At 40.9% G+C, this 19139-nt stretch overlaps 1 protein-coding gene across 2 annotated transcripts in view; it reads right to left on the bottom strand.

Annotated features, from left to right (window-relative positions):
• stk32a (serine/threonine kinase 32A) overlaps positions 1-17956 on the bottom strand; it is a 98632-nt gene extending 80676 nt beyond the window's left edge. The window contains exons 1-2 of one of the 2 annotated variants that reach the window (XM_003217439.4): positions 17181-17956; positions 6453-6617 (exon numbers count right to left, since the gene is read on the bottom strand). In XM_003217439.4, the coding sequence (XP_003217487.1) occupies positions 6453-6504 (52 nt within the window). In that variant the 5' untranslated portion in view covers positions 6505-6617; positions 17181-17956. Of the gene's footprint in view, positions 1-6452; positions 6618-8297; positions 9263-17180 lie in introns of those variants that run through there. The other variant, XM_062970421.1, reaches the window with a different exon arrangement.
• Between the last annotated feature and the right edge of the window lie 1183 nt (positions 17957-19139).

Raw genomic sequence — 19139 nt, 5'->3', positions numbered from 1 at the left:
TCTTGACAAGATTGCTTCTGTGATGGGGTTTGCTTGTGCCTTTCTTTGGAACTGAGAGGGAGCCTTGTCCAAGGCCACTCATTGGCTTTCCAGGGATTTGAAATCTGGTTTTACAGAGTCCTAATCCAAAACTCAAACCACTACCTTTTTTGGCCCAATTATCCAATCCAACGAAGAAACAAAGAAATCATAAAATCATATGTTTAGAAGAAACCACAAAGGACATTTAATCCAGGAGTAGACAAAGTGTAACATGTAGGCTACATGCATTCACTGGAACTATTTTTTGGCCTGCAGTGACCCCAGGAGTCAACAATATACATATTGGATATGGGGGAGGGGGGGGGGAAATGTTTAGCTCTGGGATTTTCTCAAATGTACTCCAGGGATTTGTGTAGGACTCTTTCACCATGTTTGGCGAGCCCAAGTCATTTGTTTTTTGGGGTTTTTTTGCCCTGAAATGACTATTAGGACGACATGGGGTGCTTTCTCTACCATATTTTGCTCCCCCACTCAGGCCAATTTAAACCTAGGGAAGCCTTATTTGCAACCCAAAACATTGTGGATGTTTAGCAGCAATGTTTTGAGGACAAGAGTTAATCTGGCCCCTTTGCTTTCCATAATTCCCTACCCCTAATCTAGTCTGTATATGAATATTTAACTAGATCTCCCCATCACAAACAAAATGAGAGTGCACCATGCTCTGAGAAAGTGTATTCAACTCCTGAACAACATTGACAGTAATGAAGTTCTTCCAAACCTCTAGAGTAGAGCACATGGAAGGGTGTTTGGTGCTGCTTCACAGGATTCTGAGCCAAATTGGATACAGATCATTGCTATGACCTTTCAGTCACAGCACACTTTGAGACCAGCGATGAAAGCCATGCTCAAGACTCCAAGTGAGCCCCATGTGAGCTCCCCCTGAAGCGTTGCTCCTTTTCAATTAGACTGAGACAAAAACTGCAGCGTCAGCTGTGCCTTTGTTGTACACAGTGACTCGCTCTTCACTGTTGGCACAAAGAGGGGTCCAGCAGAGCCAGACCTTGTACCAAAAAAAAGTATCACTCAATAGAGACACTTAAAAAGCCTCTTTTCAAAGATATTGGAACTGCTGCTCGGCACAAAGCGGGGGGAGCAAGAAAGAAAAACTTCCCCAAACAGTGCATGACCTGCAAATTCAATGCATAACTCATCATTGAAGTTCTGCAAATCTATCATTTTTAGATGATTCCCACACTCCCAGTTGTACTGCATAGAATTGGAGGCAGTAGAGAAAACATGCAAAATTAGGAAATCATAGGGAAAGGAAATGCCAGAAAAATTAACACTATGTGGAGAAGCTTCTGGAGTGCTGCAGGGTTTGGTCCTGGGCCCAGTACTTCTTTATTAATGACTTGGATAAAGGTTTAGAGGCCATGCTTATCACATTTGCAGATGACACCAAATTAGTAGGGATAGCTAATACTCCAGAGGACAGGATCAGATTTCAAAATGACCTTAACAGATTAAAGAGTTGGACCAAAACTAACAAAATGAATTTCAACAAGGACACATGTAAGATACTACAGTTAGGCAGAAAAAAATGAAATGCAAAGATCTATAATGGGTGGTGCCTAGCTTGACAACAGTCCATGTGAAAAAGATCTTGGAGTCTTCGAGGACAACAAGTTGAACATGATACAGCAACAAAAAATGCCAATGGGAATATGGGCTGCATCAAAGGGAGTCTAGTGTCTAGATCGAGGGAAGTCATGGTGCCTCTCTGTTCTGCTTTGGTCAGACCTCACCTGGAATACTGTGTCCAATTCTGGGCACCACAGTTCAAAAGAAATATTGACAAGCTGGAAGAGGAGGGCAACTAAAATGGTCAAAGGTCTGGAGACCATGCCCTATGAGAAACGTCTTAAAGAACTGGATATGTTTAGCCTGCAGAAGGGAAGGTTGAGAGGAGACATGATATGTGAAAGGATGTCATAAAGAGGAGAGAGCAAGCTTGTTTTCTGCTGCCCTGGAAACTAGAACTTGGAGGAATGGATGCAAATTACAGGAAATGAGATTCCACCTGAACATTAGGAAGAACTTCAGAACGTTTGACTTATCCACAGATTTTTGGTGAATTTTCAAAGTTTTTATAAAAAAACATTTTAAATAAAGAAAATCTGTTCCTGGTTTGAAAGTATTATTTCCTGTTTCATTGTGTGGTCTTTAATTTGAAAGTAGTTGTTCTACTACAGAAACTTTGTTTTTTGTGGCAGAAACTGTGTTAAATTGGTGGAGACTCAACAAAGCAAAATGAGCTATAGGGCAATGTCCCTTGCGCAAATACAAAGTTTTTGCAATGTAATAAACTTTATCCATGTTTTTATGACAGAACCAATTAGGAACTGCCATTTATAATCCAGGAACAAAAATCATAGTACAGGCACCATCAATGGAAATCTAGGCTGACCCCCTTCTTCCGGGAAGAAAGGCACTATCCAAACTCTCCTGACATTCAATTATTATGCTTCCCCTAATGAGCTGGAGGGGACCCCCAACTCAATAATTTAGGTCATTTTTTTTTCAGCCCAGCACAGAGATTGGCTGACTTATTTGAAGGAGATTAGTCACAGTCCTCCTCTTTGCAGATTTCGTAGCTGGTGTTAGGGAGGGAGAAACCTCTCTCTCCTCTATCCTGATTGGTGATTATGCAGTCTGGAAAATGTAGTTTAGGGCAGGTATTTGGCTCCTTGCTTCCCAAATTTGCGCATGCACATTAATGCAATAATTACTACTTTGGGGGAAAATTCAGGGGTTCCTATCTCTCTCATTTTTAAAGCTATTGGGGTGAAAATTGCTACAGTGGTAGAACACATTTACCCCTCTTTACCCCTCAAGTTTCATAACGTTTCACTTATCCATGGAATTTTGGGATTTAAAAAAAAAAATCAACATTTTAAAAAACTACAACAGCTATCTATTCAAAGACACAAGATTACAGTGGAGAATTCCCCCAATGTTCAGAAATACTAATACATCTACTGATTTTAGGGATTTTAAAAATGTTTTGAGAAAAACGAACTGTTTAGGAGTAAGGACAACTTATCTCCACTCCTGATTGGGACATTCTCATTCTGATGCATACTGAGAAATGTAGTTTAAAGCATAGCCTTTTGAATTCTTTGGCCTAGGGCTGCTCCCCTTCCTAAACTTCATTTCCCAAGTTCTGTGTGCTCCCAAAATGCAATTCTCCCTGTCTTCATGAGAGAAGCAAGCCATCATAAAGTCTTCAAACGGAAAAGCCATTAAATAGGGAGAGGAATGGCAAAGAAGGCAGCCAGGTATGGTAGCTTTAGCTTTTCTTATGCTTCCTTTCACTAGTAGCAGCTTGCTTTCTTGCCTTGCACTGAATGAAACTGACTGGGGTTTTTTGGAGTAGGCCATGCTAATGCTTCAGAAAGAATTTCGACTTACAAAACATCTGATTTCTTCAGATTTCCGATTTTTATAAGTTACTAGCTGTGCCCGGCCATGCGTTGCTGTGGCTTAGTCTGGTGGTGTTGGTCAGTCTACATTAGGTTGTATTTATGCTGTGACCTCCACCCTTCTTTATACTCACATTAGTAGTAGTATTTGAAGTCTGTTACCTTCTTCAATTTTTGTGTTGATTGATAATTGCTTGAGATCCCTGTTGTCTTTCGTTTGTTCTTAGTTGTAATGTCTGATTCTGCTGAGTGCGGTTTATATTTTTATTGTGGTACAATAGTCTTTTTTTTGTTTTGCCTGTGTAGGTGTTTATTATTGTTGTTGTTGTTGTGGTCATGAAGGTTGGATAAGTTAGATGCTACTGTATTGTTTTTTGGAGGCCCAGTGTAGCACTGACTGGCCTCTCAGCCTCAGTGCCTGGCTGTTTCTTGCCTGTGATGGTGTTGATTCTTATTGTTGTTGTTGTTGTCATTGTTATTATTGTAATTGTTTTTTTGGAAGCCAAGTGTGAATGTAGGGATTGGGGAGGTGGATGAGTTGTGTTGTCAAATTTTGTATTTCTTATAGTCACAATGCGTTGTTGTGAGTTTTGTGGGTCTGGATTGTGGTTTTGTGGTGTGGTTGTGTTGTTACAACTGAGAGGCAAGGCTTTTGTGTTGTGTTGCCAAGTTTTGTATTTCTGGGGCGTTTAGTTGTGTGCCAAGTTTTGTATTTCTGGGGCGTTTAGTTGTGTTGTTATAGTCACGATGCACTGTTGTGAGTTTTGTGGGTCCGGATTGTGGTTTTGTGGTGTAGTTGTGTTGTTACAACCAGGAGAAAAGGCTTTAGTGTTGTGCAGTCAAGTTTTGTATTTCTGGGGCATTTAGTTGTGTGCCAAGTTTCGTATTTCTGGGGCGTTTAGTTGTGTTGTTATAGTCACGATGCATTGTTGTGAGTTTTGTGGGTCTGGATTGTGGTTTTGTGGTGTGGTTGTGTTGTTACAACCGGGAGGCAAGGCTTTTGCGTTGTGTTGTCAAGTTTTATATTTCTGGGGCGTTTAGTTGTGTGCCAAGTTTCGTATTTCTGGGGCGTTTAGTTGTGTTGTTATAGTCACGATGCATTGTTGTGAGTTTTATGGGTCTGGATTGTGGTTTTGTGGTGTGGTTGTGTTGTTACAACCTGGAGGGAAGGCTTTTGCATTGTGTTGCGAAGTTTTGTATTTCTGGGGCGTTTAGTTGTGTTGTTATAGTCACGATGCGTTGTTGTGAGTTTTGTGGGTCCTGTGTGGTTTTGTGGTGTGGTTGTGTTGTTACAACTGGGAAGCAAGGCTTTTGCATTGTGTTGCCAAATTTTGTATTTCTGGGGCGTTTAGTTGTGTTGTTATCGCATGATGCGTTGTTGTGAGTTTTGTGGGTCTGGATTGTGGTTTTGTGGTGTGGTTGTGTTGTTGTAACCTGGAGGCAAGCCTTTTGCATTGTGTTGCCAAGTTTCGTATTTCTGGGATGTTTAGTTTTGTTGTTATAGTCACTGCGCCCACAACTTTATCCTTTTATATATATAGATTTACACACCTCTACTAGGTGGGCATGACCCATGCTCTACATGGCTGTGAGTTTGCCAACAGCTATTTATTTATCTGAATAATTTCTATACCATCTTTCTTTCAAATTTAGGCAACCCACAATAATGTAAAAAGTACAATGATATATGTTGCAATGAACTCAAACAATAGACAGAAATGAATCACAAGCCCATCAAACAAAAATGAAATAGGGTATAGTCAAAGTGGTATAATGGTACTATTGAAGAGTTCTACATAACTCTTTGTGTATGCACATTTGTAGCTAAAAATAAATTGATTTATAGATATCATCTTATCTTTTCAAGTCGTCTTTGCTTTCTATAAGTTCTATCTATAGGTTCTCTACCATCAGCACAGGAACCACTGTCTTTAACTTGCACAAGATTCATGAGAAAATCCTTCTTTTACTATAACATTCTTTTTACCATTGTTGTCATCTCTCTCACACACACAAGCACAAGCACAAATACAAAATATTAGTCTGAATCATGCTTAGAATGGACCCACTTAAACTATGACACATCTAATTTGAGTACTCTGACTAAATGTAGATCCATCCCTTTGGAAACACCAGGGAACGAAACTAGGAAAATGGGTGTACACCATGAACTCTATTGTTGCGAACGCAGACATCTAGCACCACCAAACACTTTAAAAGAAGCCACACTACTCGAGATAATGCCAGAAGGACTTTATGGACAGGACAGAAACAGCCATATACAAAGGTGTTCCCATCATCTTACCCAATAAGCCTTTTTTATCACAGAATGTTATGTTTTACACATCTCCAGCTGTGAATTTGTTCTGATTGAGCGAAAAGCTGGGTTTCTTTTAAAAAGAAAAGAAAAGAGGGGACTCTACATGACTCCAAAAGCAGGGTCTTAGTTAATTGATTAATTGAATTCTCTCCCCATTAACTGGTTGCATGCATCAAGTCGACAACAGTATTCTTCAAGGAAAACAGAATTTTCTGTGATTAGCAGTGTTGCCTGCTTGTGACCCTGCATCTCAGCCACAGTCCAAAGCTTCAAAGATAGATAACCCAAAAGCATCAGATTGCAAATGAAATTATTACCCACAAAATCAGTCCAGATATTTCCCAAATGAAGGATTAACCACAACAAAGAGACATCTCAAATAAATAAGATGAAATCAAGACCAATATTTGACTATTGACTGGGTATCAGTTCTGCAATGAGACCTGAATCACAGAATTTCAGAAATGTAATTCCTTTCCTGTGACTAGCTGAGAGATGTAAATCATGCCACTGTCCAGATGATACTGTATGAATTCTATTATTGCTCTCCATTTGAGTGGTTAGATAGGGCTGCAAGGACCTGAAATCCAGTAATATCTGGAGGGCTACGCTATATCCTCCCTTAGCACAACTAGGAAAAGGGACTTGAAACACAATTGCGTCCTTACCATCACCATTCTCATTAAACACTGGTGTCTTGCTCGAGGTGTTTGCACCCATGTTGGATTTGACTGGAAGATCTGCACTTACATCATTCTTTAGTGTAGCCAGTTATGGTCTGAGTTATTAACTCACTCAGACTTAAGATCTGTGAACACTCCTGCCCGTGGACCCTGGAGAATAAAAGAAACATTGTACAGTTCAGTGACAGCCAACAGATATGGGAAGCTCACAAATATATCACATCTTGACCATTGTTCATATGATACAGGAGGAAGAAAAGAGCCACTTGAAGATACATAGAAGTATTGCTGACACACATTTCTATCAAGATGACTGTCTTTTTTATTTCAGTAGTGAATTTTACTCTTTGGCTTAACTTGCAGCTGTTTATGAAAACATCCCTCTGTTTGGTACCAAACATAAAGAAGAGAGAATGTCCCATATTACTGTTACTACCAATACCATCACTATCAACAGAACTGTTTAATCTACTCTTTGCTGCTTTCAGCTAGGGGTGATCCAGTAGGAAATTAAATAAATATAAGACTTCTTTGTAGTAATAGCATGCAAAAACATGGAATTTATACACAAAGGTATCTCCCCGTCTAAACAGTCATCTAAACAACCACTATTTTATGAGATACTTATGCACAAGCAATGCATAATTAAGATAGATATTCCCCTGTAACAGCTTGATTCACTAGATCTTCTGCAGTCTGCTGCGTAGATTTGTCTGTTACGGCCTTTGGAAGCAATAACAACTTCAAGCACCTATGTGTAAACATAATTAATATGGTCTCAACCTTGCATAGATTGGATGCAAATGAAATGCTTGCTTTAAAAACTTTTTTATGCCCATATATTTCAGTTGTGTAAAAGAAATTTCCAAGCCTATCTTGGAATTTGACCTCTCCTACTGCCACTGCTATTTAGGAACAAGGAAAAATGGAATGACATGATCCCACATTACAGCTATAATGTGATGTTTCCGACTGAAGAGAAAAAGAAAACAATTGGAAGTGACCAGTATAAATCTGAAAGCAGTATAATATGCAACTAGTTATTTCCAAGCTCTAGGCCACACAATCATTGGTCTCCTCTAGATCACACTTCCACTTGAAAGGTTGATCATGCTGTTTTTCTGGCAGCCATAAATTGGTCTATTAAGGAAAGATAGAAAGGAAACATGCATGGGATGCAATGTGGTGGCAAGCAACAATGATTTCCTATTAGTAACCCCCAGATGCAGCATTCAATTAAACTGTGAAGACAAGAGACTTTTATAGAGCAAAAATGTGAATAACTGTCCTGCAAGGTATAATAAAAATTGATACTTAACTGTAAACACCACCAATACTGGTGACATCCATGTTGGAGCCAACCATATCTAAAAGTTCTTGAAGTAATTCTGTTGCACCCTAGCACTGAGACAACCTTTCACCGAGCACCACACCAGAGCCCAGTGATCAAGTAATAAAATGTTTATTGAAGAAAGTATATAAAAGGGGAAAAGGGGCAAATCCAAAAGAGACAGTCAGTATATAAAATGTAATATACAAAATAAGCCAGAGTTCAGTAGCAGTAATCCAAAAATAACAGGGTAAATCCCAAAACCAGGGAATTCAAAAACACAAAATTAATCCAAGATATTTCCATGAACATGAACACAGCTCTCCAAGGTAAATAAGCACAGACATGAAACAGGAATCTTGATAATACAGAAACCAGGCACTTGGAAACATGAACAGGAGACTGATCCACATTAGCAATGTTGTCTCTTCTGAGAGGCTTGAAGCCAAACGACTTAATTTAAGCCCATCCAGGCATCCATGACATCATATCTAACACACCTGAAGGTCTTATCTTGAATCCACTGGGAATATCTAGTTTGCCTTTTCATGCCCTGAGTTCTCAAATCTAATCTACACTCTCTTGAAACCTCCTCGTCTTTCCAAGGCCTTTTCTCAAGGGAGCTGGTACTTTCAGTTTCCTCGGTTACCTAGAACTATCTGAAGAATTCCAAGCATCAGCTTCCCCTGTCTGCAATTCCCCCTGAACACTCACAGATGCCTCATTTTAGAACCCATCATCCCCCTCATCCTCTGAACATTCAGAAAAATTGTCTGATGCTTGCCAGACTACAACAAATTCTTTCATAGCCAGTGGTTTTCTCCATCAGATTGAAGCAGTGATGGACAACAATAAGATTCAAAGAAAAAGGTAACACTGTGTTACCTATGTGTCTTCAAGTAAACTCAAACATATGATGACTTTGTCATAGGATATTCTTAGCAAGATTCAGAAGAGGTTTGCCATTGACTTCCTTTTAGGCTGTCACCCAGTGGGTCTCCATGGTGTTTCAAGAATCCCAGTTTAGCACTGAAGTATGGTTCCATAGTAAACACAAATACATTTCAATTTCACATGTAAACTTTAAAGGCCCCTAATTCAGACTAGATGTAGACAAAACATTTCAAAACTCTCTCCACATGCTTAAAGTATCTAGGGTACTCTTTTTTTCTCTGGCCCACATTTACCACTTTATTTATTGGCTTTAGACATTTAATGCTAACAGTAGTTAACAGCACTGAGAGTTCCCATTGCAACTTTGATTTGAAACCCAAGGTTTGAAATAGATTTATAATATTGTACATCATTTAAAGGTAAACCTAGTTAACATGGTAGCTTGTCATAGCACAGATAAGATCTATTACAGCAGTTTCTGTAATATGATTTAGAGATTTGCAGCTGTGTTAAATATTATCAGATATATCCTTGTATAAAATAACACATTACTTACTGCCTGGTTCAATACTAGGGGAAAACTGTTAATAAGAGAAACAGTGGGTGCAACAAAATGCTAATATAGCATTTTGTCCCTGTCTTTAAAACAATATTTCTACCCTCATGAATTGAAATTCAATTTGTAGAAGGTTAGCTGTCTGGCTGTCTGACTCGGTCCCAGGAAAAACCAGAAGGTCTTGTGGCACTTTTAAGATTAACCATAACCAAGGTAATTTGGCATATGATTTTGAGGACTGCGGCCTGCAAATTTTACCAGTGCCAGGTTTTGTGGTCTTGTGGCTCACTTTATCACCAGTAAAAATATGGCATTCGGTAAAACTTGTTAGTCTTTGAAAAGACACAAGACTCTTTATCATGTACCAGTCATCTTCATTTGCAGTCAATAAAGTGTAAAATCCTCAGATTAAAATACACATTTGATTTTAAGGAAAGCATACAATACACAGTAAAATGTCTAAATATTGAAAGTAAACAGTACAGCTACACTATTATAAGTATTCTAGTAAAACTGCCAAATTTAAAAGCTTAACTAGCTGCTCTGTAAACAACTTGCTTGACCTTTAAAGATGACTCTGGAGAATGGCCTGAGAAAGTCTGAACAACTGGAAACATTAGGTCTTTTTTGGTGTCTCGATAGTACTCACAATCAAAGAAAATAAAGTACATTCAACTTCAATATTTTTAAGGGCCACCACCGATTGTTCGGTGGGATCTTATTGCATCTTTCATCTAATAAATTAGAAGGGCATTGAACCTTGCCAAAGTGAGAGGCTTCCTGTATTTGATAATCGTTAACCCACACAAATATGGCATTCCTTCTTTACAAGCAAGGCATGATAGGACCAATAAATGAAGAGAAGAAGATCTGCATGCTCGTTTTTTTATGAATTTGAGATGTAATTCTAAAATGCTTTTATTAAAATTAAAATATTCTGACTCAAAAGTTTTTTTAAAAGGGGGGAAGATGCAACAAAAATAAAAGGGGTTGGTTATGGGGAGCATGATTTGAGAGTGGTGCTGAAACACTATCCAGTAGGACCAATAATTTAAAAAATATCTTCCTGCTTCCTGAAAACAACAACAACAACAACAACTCCTTCTCTCTCTTTCTCTCTCTCTCTATCTTTCTCTCTCTCTCTTTTGTTTTCAGCGGTTACCAGTGGTCAGGTTGGCTCTGATAGAGTAGATGGCAAGGAAAGTTGGAAAACACTGTGATAAGAAGCACAGTTCATTCCTTACCTTCATTATATGCAAGACATGTTTTGGAGTGATGGAGGCTCCAGATTCTCATACAACAACTTTCAAACTTTGGAAATCATTCAGAAAACTGTTTTGCATGCTTTCAATTTGGTCTCTATGGCTATAAACGAGATGCAATATCTTCGGGTATATCTACACTGCCAATTTATAGCAGCTTGACAACACTTTAATCACCATGGCTTAATGTTATAGAATTCTGGAATTTGCCAGAGCAAATTGCACATAACACCCCAGCTGTGGACAGTAAAAGTGGTATCAAAACTGCTATAATTCTGCAGTATATCTACACCTTTCATCAAATCAAAACAAATCAGAAGGGCCATCAACTATTCAGAAAGAATCGCAAACAGGATTGTATTTATGGTTAGGAAGCCCACTTAAAATTCTTATAGGACTCCGGCTGGGGTGGAAATTGCCAAGTCACTTCCATAAGCAGTTAAGACTTTGCAGACCATGATCTCCTTTGGTTGGCTGAAAATCATTTCAAAGTCGGAGTGGGGGCAATGAAAAGAGTTCTAAGTCTGTCCAAAGAAAATGGGAAGGAAAGAAAGAGGGTAGTTGGGGAAATTGGCTGGAAATGCTACTAAAGATAAGGGAGATTTATTTACCTGTTACAAAAGCATATGAAACCAAAGGTAATAAGAATCCTATTCAGAGACTATTGCCTGAGCAGTCTTTTTTCCCTGGCTCAGGAAGGATTATGGTTTAGGAATCAACACAAATTGTTCATATACAAGATCAAAGCTCTATTTCAATTCTGCTTCTATTGGCTTGGCAATGGCTTTAGCTTAGCTTGCTCTGTCTGGACATTAAGCCTGGGTTTTATGTGTTTTAAAGTGCTGCATACTTTTTCCTAAATGTTAGGATCTGCTAGAGAAGTGACAGCCTTGCAACTTTGTTAGCCTTACATAGCAGACTAATAGGTATCTTTCTGTTGAAGAGCTCTTTCTAACCCAAACACTTTCATATGATTACATATGCTTTCACAAGAAGAAGCTGGTTCATAAAAAGAGGACATGACTCTTCATCGCTTTGAATCTCTTAACTTCAAAATGTTATTTATTCATTTAATAAAGGCAGACAGACCTTATTTTACTGCTGATGGTTGCACCATTTTATGGATTCTGGTCCATAGATCACTTGCATTTTCTATTTATGATTATGTTTTGGCTTTAGATTTTATCTTACACATTTTTATTCTGTGATTTTAATTATCTATTCACTTTGTACATCAGCTCAAATGTCATTAATCCAAGCATACAATTATACATTTCCAAATAAAGAACAAATTCCACTTCTTATCCCAGCTTTTCCCATTCATTTCATCAAATTTTATCTTTTTATTACAAACACTTCACTCTTGCAAACTTCTGTTATTTGCAGCCACCTAAATGTCCCAGCTGTAGTCCAACTAAGTTGTAGTTATCATCTACAAAGAAAAGCTATATGTTCTCATTCAAGAACACTGGACAAGACCTTAAAATAATATATACCAATTCATATTATTTATAACACAACAATATAAAATTACATCTAAGCAGCAGTAGGATTTAAATGCACAAAGGTCCTCACTGGACTAAAATACTGAAAGTAATACAGACCAGTCAAGTGCAACTTCATGAAGTTTCATTTAAGAAGAAGCTACAACTTTTGTCCTACCTGCTTAGCATATTCGAGAATGAAAGTTATGAAAGGGTAATCTTCAGCTTACTCCTGTGGCTTTTCCCAGGAGAGGCTTAAGAAAGGAGCGAGGAACAGGGCAGATGATGGGAGCATTCAGGTGTTATGAAAGAGGGTTTGAAAATATTTTGGGATTTTTTGAGTGATTAACATTTCAGAACCTACAGAAGGAACTGCCAGGCCCATACATACTTTTCAAACACACCCATAACTAATTTTCAAATCAATCAATAATCTGTATCCTCCTTATGTATCAAAGGCGCTCCATGCAGTCATGCCGGCCACATAACTTTGAAGGCATCTACGGACAATGCCAGCTCTTTGGCTTGGAAATGGAGATGAGCACAAACCTTCAGAGTCAGACACGACTAGACTCAATGTCAGGGGAAAACCTTTATCTTTACCTTTATCAAGGACCAATAGTGCTATCTGGATCTCCATTACCTAGATCGCTTTTTCCAACAAAGTATTATTTATTGCATTTAGCCTGCAGATCCTTTATGCTCAGAACACCTCTGGGAACTATTAAGTCGTGGACAATTCAAATTCACACAAACTGAAGTTTCAACAGCGAAGCAGCACCAAACGTTCCCAGAATGGTCATGAGCATAATGTTTGTTGTTTGTTGTTGTTTACTTGTTCAGTCGCTTCTGACTCTTCATGACCTCATGGACAGCCCACGCCAAAGCTCCCTGTCAGCTGTCGCCACCCCCAGCTCCTTCAAGGTCAAACCAGTCACTTCAAGGATACCATCTATCCATCTTGCCCTTGGTCCTCCCCCTTCCTTTTTCCCCAGCAATATTCCCTTCTCCAAGCTTTCCTGTCTTCTCATTATGTGGCCAAAGTACTTCATCTTTGCTTCTAATATCCTTCTCTCCAGTGAGCAGCCGGGCATTATTTCCTGGAGTATGGACTGGTTGGATCTTCTGGTCCAAGGCACTCTCAGAATTTTCCTCCAACACCACAGTTCAAAAGCGTCTAGCTTCCTTAGCTCAGCCTTCTTTATGGTCCAGCTCTCACAATTTTATCAAAGTTGGTCATTGCTCTCCTCCCAAGAAGTAAATGTCTTCTGATTTCCTGGCTGCAGTCTGCGTCTACAGTCATCTTTTTACCTAGAAATGCAAAGTCTATCACTGCCTCCACGTTTTCTGCCTCTATTTGCCAGTTATCAATCAGTCTGGTTCCCATAATCTTTGTTTTCTTGATGTTTAACTGCAACCCAGTTTTTGCACTTCCTTCTTTCACCTTGGTGATAAGGCTCCTTAGCTCCTCCTCGCTTTCAGCCATCAAAGTGGTCATCTGCATATCCAGCAATTTTAACTCCAGCCTTGGATTCATCAAACCCTGCATATCGCATTATGTATTCTGTAGGTAGGGTGAGTGTATACACCCAATCTTGAACTAGTCTGTTGTTCCGTGGTCTGTTCTTACTGTGGTTACTTGGTCTTTATACAGATTTCTCAGGAGACAGATAAGGTGACTTGGTATCCCCATACCACCAAGAACGTTCCACAATTTTATTATGATCCACACAGTCAAAGGCTTTTGAATAGTCAATAAAACAGAAATAGATGTTTTTCTGAAACTCCCTGCCTTCTTCCATTATCCAGCGGATATTGGCAATTTGGTCTCTCGTTCCTCTGACTTTTCTAAATCCAGCTTGTACATCTGTCAACTCTCGCTCCATGTATTGATAAATATCCCAGTATTCTTGCCATGAAAACTAAATGGATCAGTACAACCAGCATCATGTTTATCTTTACCTATATGACCTGAAACATTATAGATACAGAGATATTTAGATAGCTAATCAATAACAGCATGTCCCCCCCCATCTTTTTTACTTGCTAGCTGTGTCCATTCTCTTGACACTTCAGCCATACACTGTACAAATGTGTACCCACTTGTAACCAGGCTTGTTCACATGTAGAAAAAACATAGGGTTAAATTCTCCAGATAGTCTAAATGATAAATGATGTTTAGACATGTATGTTGATTCAATGGATCTGCTCTAGTAGGAATTACCAATAGCCTTCAGACCATATTGGGTCAACTAGGAATGGGTCAGAGATTGCAAAAAGAATTCACTAAAACTTTTGAAAGCAACATTTTAGATGAATTAAGATTATTGCAGCATAAACTATGCATTCACTGCCGATCTGGTAATAAAACAAAGTAGTTGAGAGTAAGTAGAGTGTAATGTTCTGAGTGCTGGGCTATGATTCTGGAGGCCTTGGAAATCTACTGGGCGGTCTTGTACAAGTTACACACTGTCAGTCAAAAAGCAAGGGCAAACTTCCTCTGAACAAATCTGCAAAAGAAAACCCTGTGATAGTTTTGATGTAGGATCGCCAAAGTAAGAAAAGACTTGAAGGCACACAACAACTGCCATAATCACATCACCCTGAAAGGTGCAAAACTCAGTTTGGGGTAAAACATTCTTGGCGAAATTTTAAGGGAGATCAGAGGGGAATGCTGAATCTAAGGACTTTGGAGATAAAAGTGTGTGGGTTGTGCATGCAGCAGATCCCAGCAAAAAATAACGGAGAGGCCTCAAATCCCAAGGAGTTTGAAAAGGACAAATGTGTTGAACAACGTATTTTTTTCACGTATTGGTCTGGCCAATTTTTATGGATTAATAAAAAATACTATAAGCCAATGGGTAAAGATTTGCAGTTTGAAAACATTATGCTGATTTTTAATTCCACATAAATATATATGTTAATTAGTTAGATGACTGAAAGACAAGAAATCTGTCAGTCCTTGTCTTCTTCATATGGCTCCTATATTTCAAAACACTGGTGAACTTTATTAATTGGTTACTGCATCTCTCCACAGAATTCCAGCTCTGTAATGCTCAGATGTTATCTCCTTATTGATCACAATATTCATGGCTCCATTAATGGAACAGTAGACTAATAACTGGAGGAGGAAAAAAAGGGCAGGAGGTTGCATAGCATGGGGGTAAATCAAAACTATTGATTCAAACGGCATGCATTTTAGAGACTATGCCCTCACTGAAGTTGCATGCATGCCAAGTTATCCAAATGAGAAACATACTTAAAGGGAGTGCACACACACACAAGCTGAAAGCAAACAAAACAAGGCAAAAAAAGGGATTACAAAAGCAACATTTGCAGATTACGTTATCTCGGACGAGACTACAGGAACTAAAACATTATTCTGAATAAGTGCAATCTATTTGATAAAAAGGGAATTGCAATGATAGTATCCCAAATTTGGAGGAAGATTTATTTTATTTTAAAAGTTTGTGAGGATGCTGCAGGTAAGCAAGAAAGTGGCCACTGATGGAGAGAAAAAGAGGGAGAAAGATAATGTGTTGTGGAAGGCTTTCATGGCTGGAATCACTGGGTTGCTGTGAGTTTTCCGTGCTGTATAGTCACATTCCAGAAGCATGATCTCCTGGTGTTTTGCCCGCATCTATGGCAGGTAACCTCACAGGTTGTGAGGTCTGTTGGAAACTAGGCAAGTGGGGTTTATATAGCCATATATATATATATATATAGATATATATATATATCCACAGATATATAAACCCCACTTGCCTAGTTTCCAATAGACCTCACAACCTCTGAGGATGCTAATCAAAGTGAATAATTGCAACATCACACCTACTTCCAACAAACAAGAGTTCTTTCTCCCACCCTGGACCTTCCACAGATATATAAACCTGCCTTGCTTAATTTCCAGTATACCTCACAACCTCTGCCAAAGATATCTGCTATAGATACAGGTGAAACATCAGGAGAGAATGCTTCTGGAACATGGCTGTACAGCCTGGAAAACTCACAGTAACCCAGTGATTCCGGCCATGAAAGCTTCAACAATACAAGCTCTAGTTACTTTGGGGGAATTTAGAAAAGGGACTGCAATTCTATTATCCCAGAGGTTCTGTGTTTACTAGAACACACCTTTGGGAAGGCATGGAAAGTTCTGAGGGGCCCTTTGAAAGAAGCATTACTGATAGATCAAGTTAACCAAAGTTTGACTATCCAATTTTGTTCTTAATTTCTATATATTTAGAGAGGGATCAGAACAGTTTAAAGAGAGGCTCATTCCGTTCTGAATTTTGAGTAGTGTCCATAATTTAGAATACATATATTCTCTCTCTCGGGTTGCTGTGATTTTTCCGGGATGTATGGCTATGTTCCAAAAGTATTATCTCCTGATGTTTTGCCCACATCGATGACAGGCATCCTCAGAGGTCGTGAGGTTTGTTGGAAACGAAACAAGGGAGGTTTATATATTTGTGGAAGGTCCAGGGAGGGACAAAGAACTCTGGTCTGTTGGAGGCAAGTGTGAATGTTACAGTTAATCTCCTTGATTAGCATTGAAAAGCCTTGCTCCAGAGTTCTTGGGAGTGCTTTCTTCCACCCTGGACCTTCCACAGATATGCAAACTCCACTTGCCTAATTTCCAAGGAACCTCACCATCTCTGAGGATGCTTGCCATAGATATGGGCGAAATGTCAGGAGAGAATGCTTCCGGAGCATGGCCCGGAAAACTCACAGCAACCCAGTAACTACAGCTTGTTCCAATTCTATGACAGTTATGGCTTGAGATGCGTACACATAGCGATTTATTACTAAACAGGATCTTTAAGGAGAGAGAGGGGGAGAGGGAAGGAGAGAGAGAGAGCGCGATGGAAAAGTTAAAAGTATTGTCGAAGGCTTTCATGGCCGGAATCACGGGGTTGCTGTGAGTTTTCCGGGCTGTATGGCCATGTTCCAGAAGCTTTCTCTCCTAACGTTTCGCCCACATCTGTGGCAGGCATTCTGGGAGGTTGGGAGGCATGTTGGAAACTAGGCAAGGGAGGTTTAAATACCTGTGTAAGATCCAAGGTGGAAAAGTTAACTTCTCCACAAGCTACACTCCCAAACCACCAGCATATCGGTGAAAGACTTGGCTGGTTGGAAACCTCGGAGGGCAAAAGCAAGTAGCAAAAGAAACGACCTGGTTCTTCTTACCTTGTTTAGGGAAGAGCAGAGAAGAGAAGAGAGACCTGCGAGGGTGGGAGGCAAGGCAGCTGGACCAACAACCTGCAGCTGCGGCGCCGGGCAGGAGGCGAGGCGAGGCGCGCGCCGGGCAGGAGGAGGCGGGAGCCTTGCGCGTGCCGCCCTCGCGAGCCAGGGTCCCTCCTGGAGGCAAGGCAAGGCGAGGCAAGGGCACGCGGGGCGCAGGAGGCAGAGCCCTGAGCCTCCCCCGCTCGCCTCCCTATTGCGGGGAAGCTCGCCTTTGGCAGATTGCAGGAGGAGCCTGCGGTAGGCAGTCAGTCAGTCAGTCTCAAGGCGGAGGGAAGCGACCAGACCCAGGACGGGCAGGATGGCACCAAGGACGGGCCATCAGGCGCGGGGGGGAGGGGGGGGAGGGAGAGCGCGGGGCCGCAGGGGGCGGGGAGGCCACCCATGGCGAACACTTGCAGCCCCGGCTCCTCTGGGCGCCTTGGCAGGCTTTCTCCAACTGCAGGCGAATCGCAAAGGCCAGCCGGCGGCGGCTGGGACGTTGGGCACTTGCTCTCCCAGCGCTCGGTTCCCCTTTTTTTCTTTTCCAAATGTGTTTCAGGCACCCCCGAAGTTGCTCATCACGTCCCGGGACGGCGGCGATCCTTTTGTGACCCGTTCCGTTTCTGCGCGGGACAAAAACCTCCTCCCCCGGATCCCCGTGAAGTCATGCAAATAATGCTGCAACGACTGCGTGACCGGCTTTAAGTTTCAGGGAGACGGAGGACCACAGGACGAGGGGGAGGCCACCTCCACGCACCCCCCCCCCCCGAAATACATGCATTAAAAGCATGCCTATCATTGCAACGCGTCTTTTTTTTTTCTTTTTTTTTTTTGTCTCATTCAGGGCGGCTTTGATCCGGAACGGAGCTGAGTTCGCTCCTTGGCCTCAGTCCAGCGGTACCTTTCTCGGGCAAGGGGTTCATGAATCCGCCTCAAGGCTTAAAAGAGGGAAGAGACGAGCACAGGGCGAGAAATGCTGCCTAGAGACAGAAACCATCCCCCCAACCAGTGGTTCCCAACCTTTGGGCCTCCTGCTGCCTAATCACACTAGAGAATTAATCCACTTTAAATCCGGTTTCTGCCTCCTGCAGAATTCTGGGGTTTGTAGTTTGGTGAGGGCCAGGACCTGCTTGTCTGGCTCAGCTGTTTAAAGCCCTCTCCCTAAAGTGGATTGAAAGTGGATCCAAGCTCTAGTGTGATGAGGCCCCTGGTGTTTTTGGATTTCAACTCCCAGAAATGCCAGTCAGCTTACCAGCTATTAGGAACTGTGGGAGCTGAAGTCCAAAACACCTGGAGGCCTAAAGGTTGGGAACCACTGCACCCAAGACCAGTGAAATCTCTTGCATGAACCTGCTCTGAGTTGTAAGAAAAGGTCCATTATGTTTAGTAAGACTGTGGAGTCTTTGGCTCCTGGGATATTTTGGGCTATGGCTTCTGCAAGCCTGGGCCACTAAGAAGGGAAACATTTGGATTGGCCAAAGGGTCTACACCAGGCACGGGCAAACTTCGGTCCTTCAAGTATTTTTGACTTCAACCCCCACTAGGCTGTTAGGAATTGTGGGAGTTGAATTCCAAAACACCTGGAGGGCTGAAGTTTGCCTGTGCCAGTTCTACATTGCTTTATTGAAGTTATATATCAGTATATCATTTTGGAGCCCCCAATGGCACAGCAGGTTAAACCACTGAGCTGCTGAACTTGCTGACCGAAAGATCAGCGGTTCGAATCCGGGGAGTGGAATGAGCTCCCACTGTTAGCTCCAGCTTCTACCAACCTAGCAGTTTGAAAACATGCAAATGTGTGTATATCAATAGGTATCACTCTAGTGAGAAAGTAATAATGCTCCATGTAATCATGCTGGCCACATGACCTTGGAGGTGTCTATGGACAATGTTGGCTCTTCAGCTTAGAACTGGAGATGAGCA

The sequence above is a fragment of the Anolis carolinensis genome, chromosome 2 (assembly GCF_035594765.1).
Source record: "Anolis carolinensis isolate JA03-04 chromosome 2, rAnoCar3.1.pri, whole genome shotgun sequence".
Taxonomy (NCBI): Eukaryota; Metazoa; Chordata; class Lepidosauria; order Squamata; family Dactyloidae; genus Anolis; species Anolis carolinensis.
The sequence above is the reverse complement of the archived record's forward strand: the minus strand, read 5'-3'. Positions and strand labels throughout refer to the sequence as shown.